Source organism: Notechis scutatus, chromosome 3 (assembly GCF_049901735.1).
Source record: "Notechis scutatus isolate UNSWTSFEM ecotype Mainland chromosome 3, rNotScu1.2, whole genome shotgun sequence".
Classification (NCBI taxonomy): domain Eukaryota; kingdom Metazoa; phylum Chordata; class Lepidosauria; order Squamata; family Elapidae; genus Notechis; species Notechis scutatus.
Window position 1 is genome coordinate 26,488,836 of NC_142011.1, and position 14,550 is coordinate 26,503,385.

The 14,550-nt window shown below is 40.2% G+C and overlaps 1 protein-coding gene across 1 annotated transcript in view; it reads right to left on the reverse strand.

Annotated features, from left to right (window-relative positions):
• Positions 1-14,051, reverse strand: part of SDC4 (syndecan 4) — a 27,964-nt gene extending 13,913 nt beyond the window's left edge. The window contains exon 1 of the mRNA XM_026665035.2: positions 13,925-14,051. Within this exon, the coding sequence (XP_026520820.1) occupies positions 13,925-13,993 (69 nt within the window). The 5' untranslated portion in view covers positions 13,994-14,051. The remainder of the gene's footprint in view (positions 1-13,924) is intronic.
• Between the last annotated feature and the right edge of the window lie 499 nt (positions 14,052-14,550).

A 14,550-nucleotide genomic window follows, 5' to 3' on the forward strand; every position in this document is an offset into this window, starting at 1 on the left:
CCTTATTAATGTATACATGGCAAAAAAAAACAGTAAAACAGCCACAGCAATCAAGTGCATATCTTCAAGTCCAAAATTCTGAGCCAAGCAGCTTAGGAAATGAAGTATTGATGTATCATTAACAGTTTGCAAGCTTGCAGAAGTACATTTATTTTTTCAGTACCCCAAACAGAAAAATGTGTCTGGCAAATTTCTTTATCTTTTACAGTATCTGGCCAGTTCAAGTGACAATACACTTTTAGGAAAGCTGCCATTTTTGTTAAGTTGCCAAGGGGAACAAACAGAGGTGAATTAATTTGCTTCTTTCCTGTGGAACTGCCTCATCCATGATCTTGCCTAATAATAGCCAACGAGATGCAAAACTCTCTGGTGGGGTGTGGCATTTATGTATGACAGGTGGGTTTAAAAACAATTCTCAAGCCAGTAAAACATTGACTTTAATGGCACTATGATTCTTGCCAGTCTTGATTTTTCAAACATGCTAGTTCTTGATTCTGTTCTGACTCAGATAGGAGGTGCAGGAGGAATGGATCCTATTAAATCTAAAACAACACTCTGCTCCCTCCCAGATACGGTCAAACACTCTCAAACACTCTCACGTGTTGTGCACTCTTTTGTGAACGGTACACAGTTCAACTGTTTACTTAGGTGGGTGATAATAAAGCTTGTTTGTTCAATTTCCCAGGAATGTGCAGAACAGAATGACAGGAGAAAGCAGAAAACTCAAGCATAGACCATAAACCCTCCTTCAGAGAATGGGTGGACAATTGTCTTCCAACGTATTTTATCTTGCTAAGTATCCGCTGACTTTATCAAAATTAGGAAGGACTGAGACAAGTGTGTCTTTATCAGGGCTATTCATTTTTAATCCAATCTGTAGGTAAATGGAACAAGATTGTGCAAGATTGGATTAAAATGGCAGGAAAGCCCTGATTAAGGCACACTTGTGTCAGTTCCTTCTTAATTTTCTCACATTCTAGTCACATGCACATTTGAATGCAGAGATATCCTAGGAACAACCAATTCTTCTTCCTGCAGGTCCCTTGAGCAGAAAACTGAAGAGTGTGAAAGGTGGCATAGAAGAAATACAAAATTAATTCCTTCCACTTCTGAATCAGAGACTCTACTGCAAACAGAAGCAGCCCTCTTTTGGGGGTAAAAGCAACTCAGCAACTAAAGCCATATTGGGAGTTTTTTTCCTGTACATATATTCTGTGTTGATTGCAGTTTCCAAATAACAATAATAAAATAAAATGCCAACTCCAATCTAAACGTCTGGCAGATATGCAACCAACCGTACAACTACTAACAATCTTGGCCATTTTTTAAGGTTCTGAACATTATCATAGCAACAGGTAGGAATGCCAGGCAAATATTATTGCTATGTACATTTAATTGGCCCACACGTTTTACATAATCATATTTTATTTTGTTTTATATAAAATCATGTTGTGTTTTCAAAAGTTCTATGAGCTCATAGAACTTTTGAAAATAGTTGAAAGCAGAAGAAACCAACAAAAAGAATCACAAAGTCCCACATAATATTATATAATATAGTGAAAAAAATGTTCTTTTTGATTTCCTTATACTTAAGAAATAAGTTTTCTATTTCAATTTGCAGGGTAACACTCTTCTAGAAGTACAGCATATGTAAGTCCCACAGGTGATCCCTTAATCACTTTGATTCTAATGCATTTGGCCAGGAATTATGCAATTTTTTAGTTATAATGTGTATCATTCCTAATGCAAAAGCTGCTTCATCCATGCTTGCAAAGCAAGATCATGTCTAATTTCCTTTTGGTTAAGCTACTGATACTTCTATGTTAACTGATCCAGATTTCAAGTGCAAAAATTCTCTACCTACATACACAAATGGCAAAAACTATTAAAATGACTATAATTCCAGCAGGAATTTAATTCCATGAAAAATATGCATATGTCCTTATTTTATCTCATCCTGATTTTCAAAATTGTTTTAAAGAAATTTAGGGTTCCCTGGAGGCTTAGAGTCTTTGGACAGAAGATCAATAGACATCAGTAGACAACCTTCCATTAAAGAAACTTTGCTTGCCAGTATAAATCTTTCAATTAAAGTATATGTGAAACAAGAGTTAAGCAAGTTCTTATTTGGTGCTCACAATTAAGGCAATCCATTAATCTAGTCTAAAGCATTACCCTGTCCCCCGTTTCCCGAAAAGCACAAAGGTTTCTCACGCAATATATTAATTTTGGTTCAGCCAAATCCCTTAGTTTGTAACATGGTTTAGCATATGTGTTGCTAGCCGGTGTTTTGACAGTGGCAGGATACAGAAAAGGTTAACTGAGGACTAAAACTTAAGAACCAGATGTCTGCTACTATATCTTCATCCCAACTGTTTATAAGGGACTACAGCAACCCTTCTGTCTAATTACTTCCAAAGCTAGCAGGAGAAAACTTTCGCTCCTAATGTTTATTAATTAAACAAATTTACATAATATTTTTTGGCCTTGGAAGTCTCCAAGATGCATTGACAAGGTTTAGGGCAGCTTTACTGTAGCAATAAGCTCACCAGATTTACCTAACATGACTTAACGGACTGTGTTATTTGGACAAAACCTTATTGAGAGAATTCTAACAGCAGTCCCGAAGGGCAAACCTGCCACTCCCACAGCCTCTCCCCTCATGCAGTTACCACATAACCTCTTGGCAGCTTATGTGGTCCGGAGGGTGTCTCAGCCAAAGTAAATCTTGTGCTCTGCAGTTCATGAGGTTTCCAAATCCCCCATTTACAAAAATGCTGCTTTGAGACTTGCTGACCATTTGGAAAATTTGTAATCTTTACATCTGCTCTGACTCCTGAAGTTCCTTAAAAAAAAAAACCCGTTGCTAAGGGATTGGGTAAAGTGGTAAAAGGTTTAAGTCTTACAACAACAACATTGAGCAAGAAAAGAGAAATATCACTTCATTCAGTTTTATGACTACACAGTTCTAAGGAAGTTCAGAGAATCCTTCTGTCAGCAGACTCTGCTGAGGTTATAGTCATGCACCGATTCAACCCTGCAGATATCAGTCAAAAGGCCTTGTTGTCCAAGACCTCCACCCCATCCCTCCAACTATATTTCATCCATACAAACTACGTTTTAAAATAAAGCCACTTTTGAATGGGAACTAATCCTATAGGCTCAGAGAGGTAGAACACTTGGATTTTATGTGCCTTCAGGTTATTTTCAACCACTAATGTCCACATAGATTTCTTCAATGGTCTGCCCTTAACTCTTCCAACACTGCACCCATTGCCATTCTAACTGGATTCATTCACCTTGCTGCTGGTCATTCTCTTCTTCCCTTCCACCTTTCCTAGCATTAGAGACTTTTCCAGGAAGCACTTGGAATCATTCTGAATATATGAATTACAAGAACATGAATGTTAACAGAATAAGCAAGGGAAAAAAGCTAAAATTCCTTACTTAAATTATCTAAAGATAGCATTTAGGTAAATAAAGCAGTGGTCCGGAGACCATTCACTTAGTATAAGCAGTCCAAAGCCATGCTAAGTAATAGAGAGAAAGAAAGAGTTGACATTGATTTCTCATATCAGTAGTATACTTGGACCCAGCCAGGTATATAGCTTGATATCCAAGTTATCAAACAAAATAAAGAAGAACCAATTTTAAATTGCAGAAAATTAGAAATTTAAGTGCTTTATTTATTTATTTAGCATATGGCACGTGTTAGCCAGGGATCACCGAGGTGGCTGGCTGCCTCTGTGAAAGGAATTTTTTTGGGCAGTTATCTTTACCTGCGGGACGCCTGAATGCCAAAAGGCATTCGGAGGAGGCTTTCTTGTCCCTACACGGTTTATTCACTCATGGGAATCGAACTGCCGAGCTGTCAACCTCAGCGGTGCGCAGGGTTAACATAAATCTTTTCAACACAAAGTATTCTACCTCCTGCTTAGTCTATTTTTTTTTAACTATGCCTCTCAACTAGTTTGCCATATCAGTTTAACTTTTTAGTGTCAAGAAAGCTTGATTTAATTATTTAAGTGTCTGGCACTCTCCCACTTGTTATATCTGGGATATTTCAGATGTAGTTAGCTTGTGTTCAGATATACTATAAAGATAATCCAGGCTTGTTTGTACAGCTAAATTCTTGCATGATATCCATGCTATCTGTTTTAATCCAATCAGGATGCCTAAAGATTAGCATAACTTTTTAAATTTGTAACTAATTAAGATATAGCTGGTGACCTTTATGGTTAATTCTGCTTTGCAAAATCATCAGTTTTGACTGATCTAAGTCTCCCTATCACCATCCCTAGGACATTACATGTAATAATTCCAATCTAGTTCATGATTTTAAGTTACATTGGAAACCTGTGTGGCTCTTCAACTATACTTCCCAGAATTCCTCAACTATAGTCCCCAGACTTTGACCAGAGTTGCTGAGAACTCCAGTTCACTAACATCTGGACAGATTGTTCATCCCATTTTATAAAATAAAGATACTTAATTAGGCAAATAGATGTATTAATAGTAACAGCAGAAGTTACTTTCTGGCCAAGAAAGATAATTATTGTCTTGCTTTACTCCCATGAACATTTTAAATCAAGATGGCCTCAAAAACAGCGTTTATCCAACTTGGGGGAAAGGACTTGGAAAAGTTAGGCAATGTTGGACTTTTTAAACATTTAGATTTATTTATTTATTTTTATTTGTCAATTGCTTACAAGATAATAGGTATAAGTAAAAACATAGTTATGAATACATGGATACATATAAGAAAAAAATATATAAAAGAAACAATAGGACAGGGACGGTAGGCACATTGGTGCGCTTATGTCTCAGGACCCTAGTTTGGACTGAAAAACTAAAAAAAATATCTCAGAAGGCGGCAATGGCTAGAAAATTAGAAAATATGTCCATACAGTCATCAGGAATCTAGTTCTCAAAGGACATTTTTATGATGACATTACCACAAAAATAATAATTCATTCCATTAAAAAAATTAAGTTACTTTGGAGTCAAGTTCAACCTCTTGTGTTTACACAGATGTTTCCAGTGCAATGTTCTTGGCAAGATATAAGAATACTTCGTCATTTCCTTCTTCCAGGATGCACTTTGCCTTACTAGTCTGGTCTACAGCAATAATCTTCCAGTGCATTTACACCCAAATATTAACCTGACCCAGCTTAAGAGTCTAGTTAGGCAAGGTGGCCAAACAGGATCACCTTCATACTTCACTAAAAATCCTGGAAGTTTTACTTTACCCAAAGGATGCCCGTATTGTTAACAGAAATATTACTTTTCCTGCTCTCACAAAAAGTCTCCTTCAAATCCCCTGATTAGATAAGAGTAGATTCTTTTTCTGTAGGACTGCAAAGATTCTTCCTTCTAATTAAAAACAATCTCAAGCGTCAAACATGTCTTAAATAGATACTAATAATGTCCAAAGCATATTTAACTTTTGGAAATTTCTGCATACAATGCTTTGAATTTTCCAGTCTATTCAGAAAAGTAAATAAATGTTTTTGCTGAATTATACTACAAGACTGGATTGGAAAGGCTAACCACTAACTAATACAGTAGGTTCTCAGAAAACCTGCTGTAGTTAACATCAGTTCCCCATTTTCTGGGTCCAGAGGTCATTGTGTCAGATAATCAGTGTACATACCCGCTCTTCCCCCCAAAATTAAATTTTTTTGTGCCCAACGCAAGGTTAAAAGCAAAATCTGTTAAGTGATTAAATGAAATACATCAGTATTAGCATTTGGCCAGCTGTAGAATGTTGATTAAGGAGCAGCAAATGACCACTTCATGTGAGGGGTTTTAAATAGTCATTACAATAAATGCTTCCCAAAAAACAAAGAGTTTCCATAAGCTATGCTTATTTAATTATCATGTCTCATTTACAAAGAGCAAGGTGGAGAAGATTGATAGATTGTGAACTCCTTGACACAAGGATTCAACCTTTTTCTAATGTAACTCCATCGAGTAGAATATATTGCACTACTGGTATAGTATTAACTTTAATCAGGCTTTATCGATAGGAAGTGGAAATGAGGGACAGTTAAGAAATTGACTCATGTGAAATTACGCAGTATGGAGACCTGGTGGTTACAGCAAAATATATGTGTTGGCATGGCTGAAAAGAGAGATCATGTTGTTCTACATGTATTTACAAAAAAACAATGTAAGTGGACTGCTTCTTAGTGAAGCTGTAAATGCTAGCTCTCAACGTTTTTTTGAGAATAGTTAGCAATGGCAGCAGATCTTATACGTGACTTAAACTTCTGAGAATGTCAAGTTGTTTAGAAAGTTTGACTTACTGGGTATAATGAGTTTAAGAAAGAATGTTCTTTTCAGAGGCAAATAGCACTGATTCAATTTCATTTGCATTACAATCTTAGCATATAATCATTAAAAATACGTAAAAAGGTGTGCACTGCAGTGATATCAGAATATATAGATTTCCCATAATTCTCCACATCACAGCCGCATTCCTATAACCTCTTATCAGACAGTCAACTCAGAGAAGATTACTTGCAAGTGTGTGTGTGTGTGTGTGTGTGTGTGTGTGTGCTTTGTTCGGGTATTTTCCCACGTCATTGTAGTTGTTCTTTTAAAGTTGTAGCAACATTTCAGCAGAATCTCATCTGCCATCACAGAAGCCTGATGATGGCAGATGAGATTCTGCTGAAACGTTGCTACAACTTTAAAAGAACAACTACAATGACGTGGGAAAATACCCGAACAAAGCCGAATGCCATACACACACACACACACACACACACACACACACACATTAGAAGAACAGTGGGTGTATATATAAAACTGCAAAGCATGTCTGCATATAAAAGATATTATACAGTTTTTCTTTTAAAGAAACATTTCTTATTCGCTTCAGAATTGAACATACCAGGGTCATTCCTCTTAAGTTTCAGTTTACTTACAAAAGGCAAGTCTCATTAAAGCTTTTAAAAAGAAAACTATTAAAACTAAGATAATCAGTTGCTTGAAAATGATCATATTGCTATCTTGGGGGAGCTTCATCACTGGAAGCTTTCGAGAAGAGACTGCTATCTGTCAAAAATCATGTAGGGTCTTCTTGGGCGAGGGGTTGGACTAGATGACCTACAAGATCCCTTCCAACTCTGTTACTCTGTAAATATCTGCTCACACCTCCATAGATAGGTTCTGTTGCAAACTAGCAGTGCAACCTCCTGTGTTTCTGGCCTGAGGAAAAATTGATGTTCACAGGTTTACCCCATATTTTTTAATATCAACAGGAACGCAAAACCTAATATTCTCATGCTGAGCACTGATGCTTTCAAATCTGATCTTATATAATAACTACGGATACATCTTGCTTGGAATTATTTGCAGAATCTCTCTTTCTCTGAACTTCCCGAGGCCTTCAGGTCTATATTCTGTGGAAGAATTTGTCTGAGGGCTTCTATTGCTTCCAAATCTAAGCAATTTGCCAAACAGTCCATAACAAATGCTAGGACATAGAACACCTCTTGGGAAAATTTACCTTCCCTGTCGAGTTCATAACAACGCAACAGCTACAAAAAGGTAGCGAAATGCTGAGCTTTCAGGATGCTTGTGTACATTCTGTGTGCATGTTGACTTGATGCTAGATCACCATACAAGGTCTCCTCATTCCATTGCTGTAGTTGATAGAACCAATATTTTCTAACTATGCTTTCTCTGCTCTACAAGACCCCAAAGGTTTCAGGTCAGATGGACACAGGATATATTATTCATGAAATACTGTTGCCACTGATTTTGCAATATACCTTCCTCCATTTCCTATGTGACATAAAACAAGCACTAGGGGGTTGTCTTTACCACCCAGGAGTTGTTTCCACTTAGTCATCTTCCATCTCAAGTAGCAACTTGTAGACAAAATCAATATGCCACAGTACTACGTCATACTTTTTCCACATGTTTAGTCTTTCCATAGACTTTCCAGCGTGACATACTGGGCCAAGAGAGCAAGGCATATCAACTATAAGCAAGAATTTTCCTAGGAAGAGTTCAGCCAGAATCACTTACTCAGCTTTCTATGTTGCCATTCCCCTCTCTATATAAAGTTTTTACAGTACTACAGCCGTACATTTACACTCAAGAATTCTGAGCATTTTGCTTAGAAGAACAGTGGGTGTTTGACAAGCGGCAAAGTGGTACAGTTTCAAGTGATAGCAATGAACAGGTGGATAGAAAATATCTTACCGTTATTAAAGTCTCACAATGTAATAAACCAAGTCCTAATTCATTTACTAGTAAATATGAAAAAAAGCTAACTCAATTTAGGGTGGCAGGATTGACAATGAAACTGAGCCAAAACAATGCAATAATATCAATATTCTGAAATATATTTTATAATGGCCCTAATTTTGTGCAACTTTTCTACATTCAGCTCTAGATTAATACAAAATCAAAAATATATATAGTCTTTCTGCTGCTACCGTGTTTCTCCAACAATACGGTCCCCCAACAGGAAGACCAAGCATGTTTTCTAAGCATAAAATGAAGTTAAGCCCCTCCCCCCAAAATTAGGCCTAGTTTAAAACATGCAAAATTGGGGGGAAGGCGGGGGGAAACTTGCCATTAGGAGTGCCCTGCGGGCAGCTATGCCTCACCATCAGCCGCTCCTAACAGCCAATCATGGTGGAGCATGGAGGACTCCCTTACCCCTCCCTTACCCGGGTCAGCAGGCGGGCGGTGTTGGCGTGGATGTCTGGCAGCGTTTCAGCCGCCTCTCAAGCCTCCGTAGCTTCCACACTTCCCACCGGTGCTGGTGCCTCTCTCACCAGCGCCATCTCCAACAACAGCGTCTGAGTCGCTCTCGTTTTTCCCCCGTCCCCGTAACAACAGGGAAAAAAATCATTTTGAGGTACCGGGAGCGCCGCACACTGCATTTTGATTTAATCCCGAGCGGCTGGGTGGGTGTGAGAAGAGCCGAGCGAGTGTCTCTGCTGCTGCTACCCTTGGTGCTCCAGCCTCAGGCTCTGCAAGTTTGCAAAAGTCCCAGTGTGCAGCCCGTTCCTGCATTCCAAGCGCCCAGGCCGAGCTGCAGCTGTCCCTCTCTCGCCAGCCCCATCTCCAACAACAGCGGCAGCAGCGGTGAGAACGTGGAAGCGTTTCAGCTGCTTCTCGGGTGGGGGAGCCACCTCCGTAACTTCCACAGTTCCCGCCACTGCTGCTACTGTTATTGGAGATGGCACTGGCTAGAGAGGGACAGCTGCAGCTCAGCCTGGGCGCTTGGAATGTAGGAACGGGCTGCGCACCAGGACTTTTGCAAATTTGCAGAGCCCGAGGCTGGAGCACCAAGGGTAGCAGCAGCAGAGACGCTCACTCGGCTCTTCTCACGCCCACCCAGCTTCTCGGGATTAAACCAAAACGTAGCATGCGGGGCTCCCAGGTACCTCAAAATCTTTTTTTCCTGTTGTTATGAGGATGGGGGGAAAGCGGGAGCGACTCAGATGCTGTTGTTGGAGACGGCGCTGGTGCGGGGGGGGGGATTAATTCATCCCCAAAAAGACATCCTAGCCGTTTTTTCGGGGCTCAAAAAAAAATAAGACCCGGCCTTGTTATATGAGAGACACGGTAGATATAAAATTTAAATGGGCTAGCAGCTAAATTAAGGTTACAAAAATATGGATGATCATTTGGCAGCCAAAAGATTCAGTAAACTCTAGTGATCTTCCAATTTTGGCAGCCATGAACTGGCAGCTCTACTTAACTTATATTAAATTAGCTGGGTCTTAGATGGTTACCAGTCTTCTAGCACCCAGCAAGTTTGTTTAGGTCCACTGATTTCACCCCAAACCCTGTGTGACCTATAACCCAGTGGCAGGGAAAGGATGCCTGAAAAGATCTAATGTTCCTTCAAACACAACCAAGTCAGAGTTCACAAATATAAAATCATATTGCAGTTTTGATTTTGTTTTTACATATTGTGTGAATCCAGTGACTGCATTTGCGTAACGCGAACTTAGCCATTTGTGACTTATTCAAACAATGGTCCCAGAACATTATAGCTTTATAAGCATACTGTATACAGAGTACTATGGGTCAGCCTTAATCATCCCACTGTTTTGCTGATTTCTTCATTATTTGTTGTTTCTGCTACTTTACCTTCTATTAAAGTGGGAACATGTCTAATACATTTGTCATAATAGTTATATGGGAAATATTATGAAGTCGAAGACTGAAGCCATTTCAGATAACCTATACAAACTAAACAAACGTCCATTTTTCTTTCAAATTTCTTTCCTATGTGTTTAAAAGATTTAAGACACTCCCATCTTCTGGAGACATGAGTTGATAGCTTTGGATGGTACAGGCCCAACCATATTTTAATTCTATGGCATGTTCTGTCTACTGTCACATATACCTACATGTTTGACGACGAGAAACTATAGAAAAATCTCAAGAACTACACAAAATATTTGGCCATTCACTGCTAAACATATTCTGAAGATGCTAGTAAAGGAAGCTAGTCCTCTTTGACTTTGTCAAGCTACAAGATGCTTCTAAGATGGCCAGTCTTTGAACAGGGAGTTATATCATACTGGCCCAATGAGGGCATATGCATCTGTACTATGTCTCAGCCTGTCTAAACCACATGTTATAGATTGGAAATAAAATTACATATTTAGGCTAACAATGATGATTTGACTGTGAGAGACAGAAAACAAAACTGGGAAAGAGTAGAAAGAACAAGCCTGGGGGATCCATGGCAGCAGGACAGGACAAACCGGTTTGTTCATTAATAATGCTGCACTACTTTTCAAAACAATACGCTCAGCCAGATTCTTATATATATTTTTTGAATTTGATTAACACTGCCTGAACACCAAGATGGAAAAAAAAACTTGGCATGCTGCATTTACAACACAATCCAATTCCCCACAGCAAGGCTTTGTGAATGCCAACTGTCACAGCACCGTAAAATATGATTCATGCACCACCCTTTCATTATAATCCTTGGGGGGGGCCTTCCAGAAAGAGTTAAGAGGAATTTGTGCAAAATAAAGAATAAACAGCAGCATCAAACCAGATGCATGTACTGTAGATAAACCCATATCATAGAGATTAATCCATCAGCGCTCTATTAAAATATGTCAGGTGAATAGAACCTGGAACACAGTTTTCAGCAAAAACAGAAGGTCCGGGAGGAAATGACTAAATAGACTACAAGTTCAGTTCATCCCAACCATATAAGACATTCTTTTATAGAAAAGGTATGTACAGGTAGTCCTTGACTTACAACAGTTCATTTAGTGACCATTCAAAGTTACAATGGCACTGAAAAAAGTGACTTATGATCTTTTTTGCACACTTATGACTTTTGTAGCCTGCCTATGATCGTGTGATCAAAATTCAGATGCTTGGTAACTGACCCATACTTATATGACCCATACATTGTGGTGTCCCAAGGTCATGTAGCCATCTCTTGCAACTTTTTGACAAGCAAAAACTTAACTGTGTTACTAGCTTACCAACTGCAGTGATTCACTTAACAACAGTGGAAAGAGATCATAAAATGGGCAAATTCACTTAACAGAAATTTTGGGCACAATTGTGGTCGTAAATTGAGGACTACCTGTAATCTATCACAATCCAGATGTCGCTGAGTTACCACTCCCAGCATCCCTCAGCACTGGTTAAATTGCTGAGAACAGCAATTCAGCATCTCCTAGAAGGCCTTTCTGATCCTTCTTTTACAGAATACCAAGCAGTTAGAATCTCTGAACTTTTTGACTAACCCAATAAGGCCTCAGATTCATGTAACTTTCTGCATGGATTCACTTAAAACAAGTTAGAACCTCTCATGCATTTTAGTATTCCATAAAATTAAGGTCAGTTAGTATTTAGGACACCTTCTGAAAAGCTAGATAACTATATATTTTACTAAAGACTGAAGAGACATCAACAGAACCTTTGACTGAGAAACTGCAGGAATGTTTAAAACAAAAGTGATCAATTTCAGAAATGTTTTGTTATCTTGAAATTCTCTCAGACTCATCAGTTTTGAGGCCAAGACTTTTTGCATTTTTAAGCTAAGTGAATGTTGCTGGTGAAAGCTTTACAAATTACTACTGCTTATAAATAAAATAAGCTATGCAGATCCATTACTAAGAAATGAAAGTCTATGTTCCATTAATTAAATGCAGAATTTTTAGGAACAATCAGGCAAAGGAGAGTAAACAGCAAGTACAAGAGGGTTAAAAAAATTACGCTTCTGAAGTCTATAGATAACTGCAATCCATACCCAAATCCAACGGAAATAAAAAACAATTTGCAAGAGAAGATCACAGAACATCACAGTACAATTACAGGCAAAGGCTCAAATGACAGACAAGAAACCAGGACAAAAACTAAACTGGCAAAGGAATAATAGAGCTACATTTGAAATAAGATAAAGGGGAGGGATTAAACATGAAGCCCCAGTTTATAAATGTCACCCTTCCCCTCTAGAAATACAAACTCACTCAAGTTGCTAAAAACATAAGCAAGTACACAACCTAAATACAATTTAGCCTGAATTATTCCTCTGTGCTGCTGTTCAAGCTTTCTGATCTTCTCCCAGCATAACCTTATAAAGCAAGTTGCAACTAATCTCCCACCATCTCCTCTGAGGAGTCACAAAGCTTTAACGAGTTTTATTAGATTTTTATCAAGCCTTTATTACTTTATAAGCAACTCTGGTGGTGAACATGTCAAATACCACTTCCTCCTCCTGTTTTTCCCACAACAAGGACTCTGTGAGGGAGGGTTGGGCTGAGGGAGAGTGACTGCCCCGGTCACCCAGCTGGCTTTCTTGGCTAGGGGTGTTACTAGAACTCAGTCTCCTGATTTCTAGACCAGTAACCTAACCCACTCTACCCAAACTTGAGAGATCAGCAACAGGCAGACCAGTGTTTGGCAAGGTCAAAGGTTGAAGAGTGTTTGCAGGAGGATAAAACAGCCTGGCCAAATAACTGAAGAGAGGAGAAGCAAAACAGAGGCTTTCTTTTCTCAAAAAGCAGAAGGAGGTGAATGCCTCAGGAGCAAAGCAACCACATTCAGATTTACAGGAAAACCCCAGATCTCTAATGTGTCAGACACTTGGGAATTTCACTTAATGGGTTCTGTGTGACGATGGAGAATTGCAACAGAGCCAGGTTTTGGGTCAGCGGTTACTCATTCCACAGCTATGAGCTGGAGGAAGTGCTAAATAAGGCAACAACACGGCATGCTGTTTGCTGGTACTTGGGAGACTCTGAGAACATTTGGGAGGGGGGGGGAGAAAGAGGCTAGGAATCCACCAGGCAGTCAATGAGATGATGAAAACCATCCCGCTGGTCGTAAAGGACGGCTGAAGAGATTGCCAAGCATGGGCGAAGCTTCTCCCCCTTCCCCAATCGCAGTACGCTCAAAAGGACCGAGGAGATAGCTGCGGGTTAAGCAAACGCTGCGCTAAAAAGTAATACAAGACCGAGTAAGAATAAACTACTAAGCGGGGGCCAAAGGGGTGGCAGCGTCTCTCTCTCTCTCCCTCCCTCTTTCCTAACTTCCTGCGAAGAAAGGGAGAGTCGCCCCGGCTTTAGCCCAGCGACCCTCGCTTGGAGAGAGGGTTACTTGAGAATGTGTGGACGTCTCTCCAGAAAAAGGGGGACAGGGGTCTCCCTCTCCGGCGTGGCACCGGGAGTAAAGGGCGATCTCCTTTTCCTCATTACTTGACCCGCAAAGCCATCAAGGGCGAAGAAGATCGAATCCCGGTACCCAACTTCGTCTTCCCTCCTAACTCCGCCAGCGAGAATAGCTTAGAAATCAAGGCCGGACAATCCCGGGCAAATTTCCCTCCTTTTCCCCCCACAAAACCCACCGCGAACCTTTTGCTGCTCCCCCCTCCTCCTCCTCCACGCAAATCCCCGACAACGCCACTCACCGACTCAGCAGCCACGCCGACGGCGAGCAGGAGAGCGGCGTACAGGCCGGCGAGGCGAGCGACTTGCATGGCGTTCTGCAAAGAGGCGAAGAGCACGGAGCGAAATCAGCCGCGGTGATTCCGATGTAACCCCCCCGCGCCGGCGCTCAGCTTTCTTATAGGCGGCCCCCGGCGTGGCCCGTCCTCGTTCGAGGTGGAGCCGAAGAGGGGCCTCTCGCTGGGCGGACGGCGGGAAATTTCCCTGCTTTCGCGATTCCTTTCGTATTGCTCGCGCCGCCCCTCTCGCTCCCTTTTAGGCACGTTCCCCGGGCCCGGAGGATGCTTCGTTCTTGATGGTGCCCCCCCTCTTGGACGTACAGGTAGGCATCGACTTAAGACGACAGTGGAACCCCAAATTTATCTTGTTAGGCGAGACATTGTTAACAGAACAGAACAGAACAGAATAGAATAGAATAGAATAGAATAGAATGCCTATATTGTCATTGCATTCCACGAATACAATGAAATTTGAAAAGCTACTCCATCACAGTGCCCCAAACACCACATCACAATCACACTACAGAGTTTAAAACTTAAAATAATTTAATAATAATAATAATAATAATAATAATAATAATAATAATAAT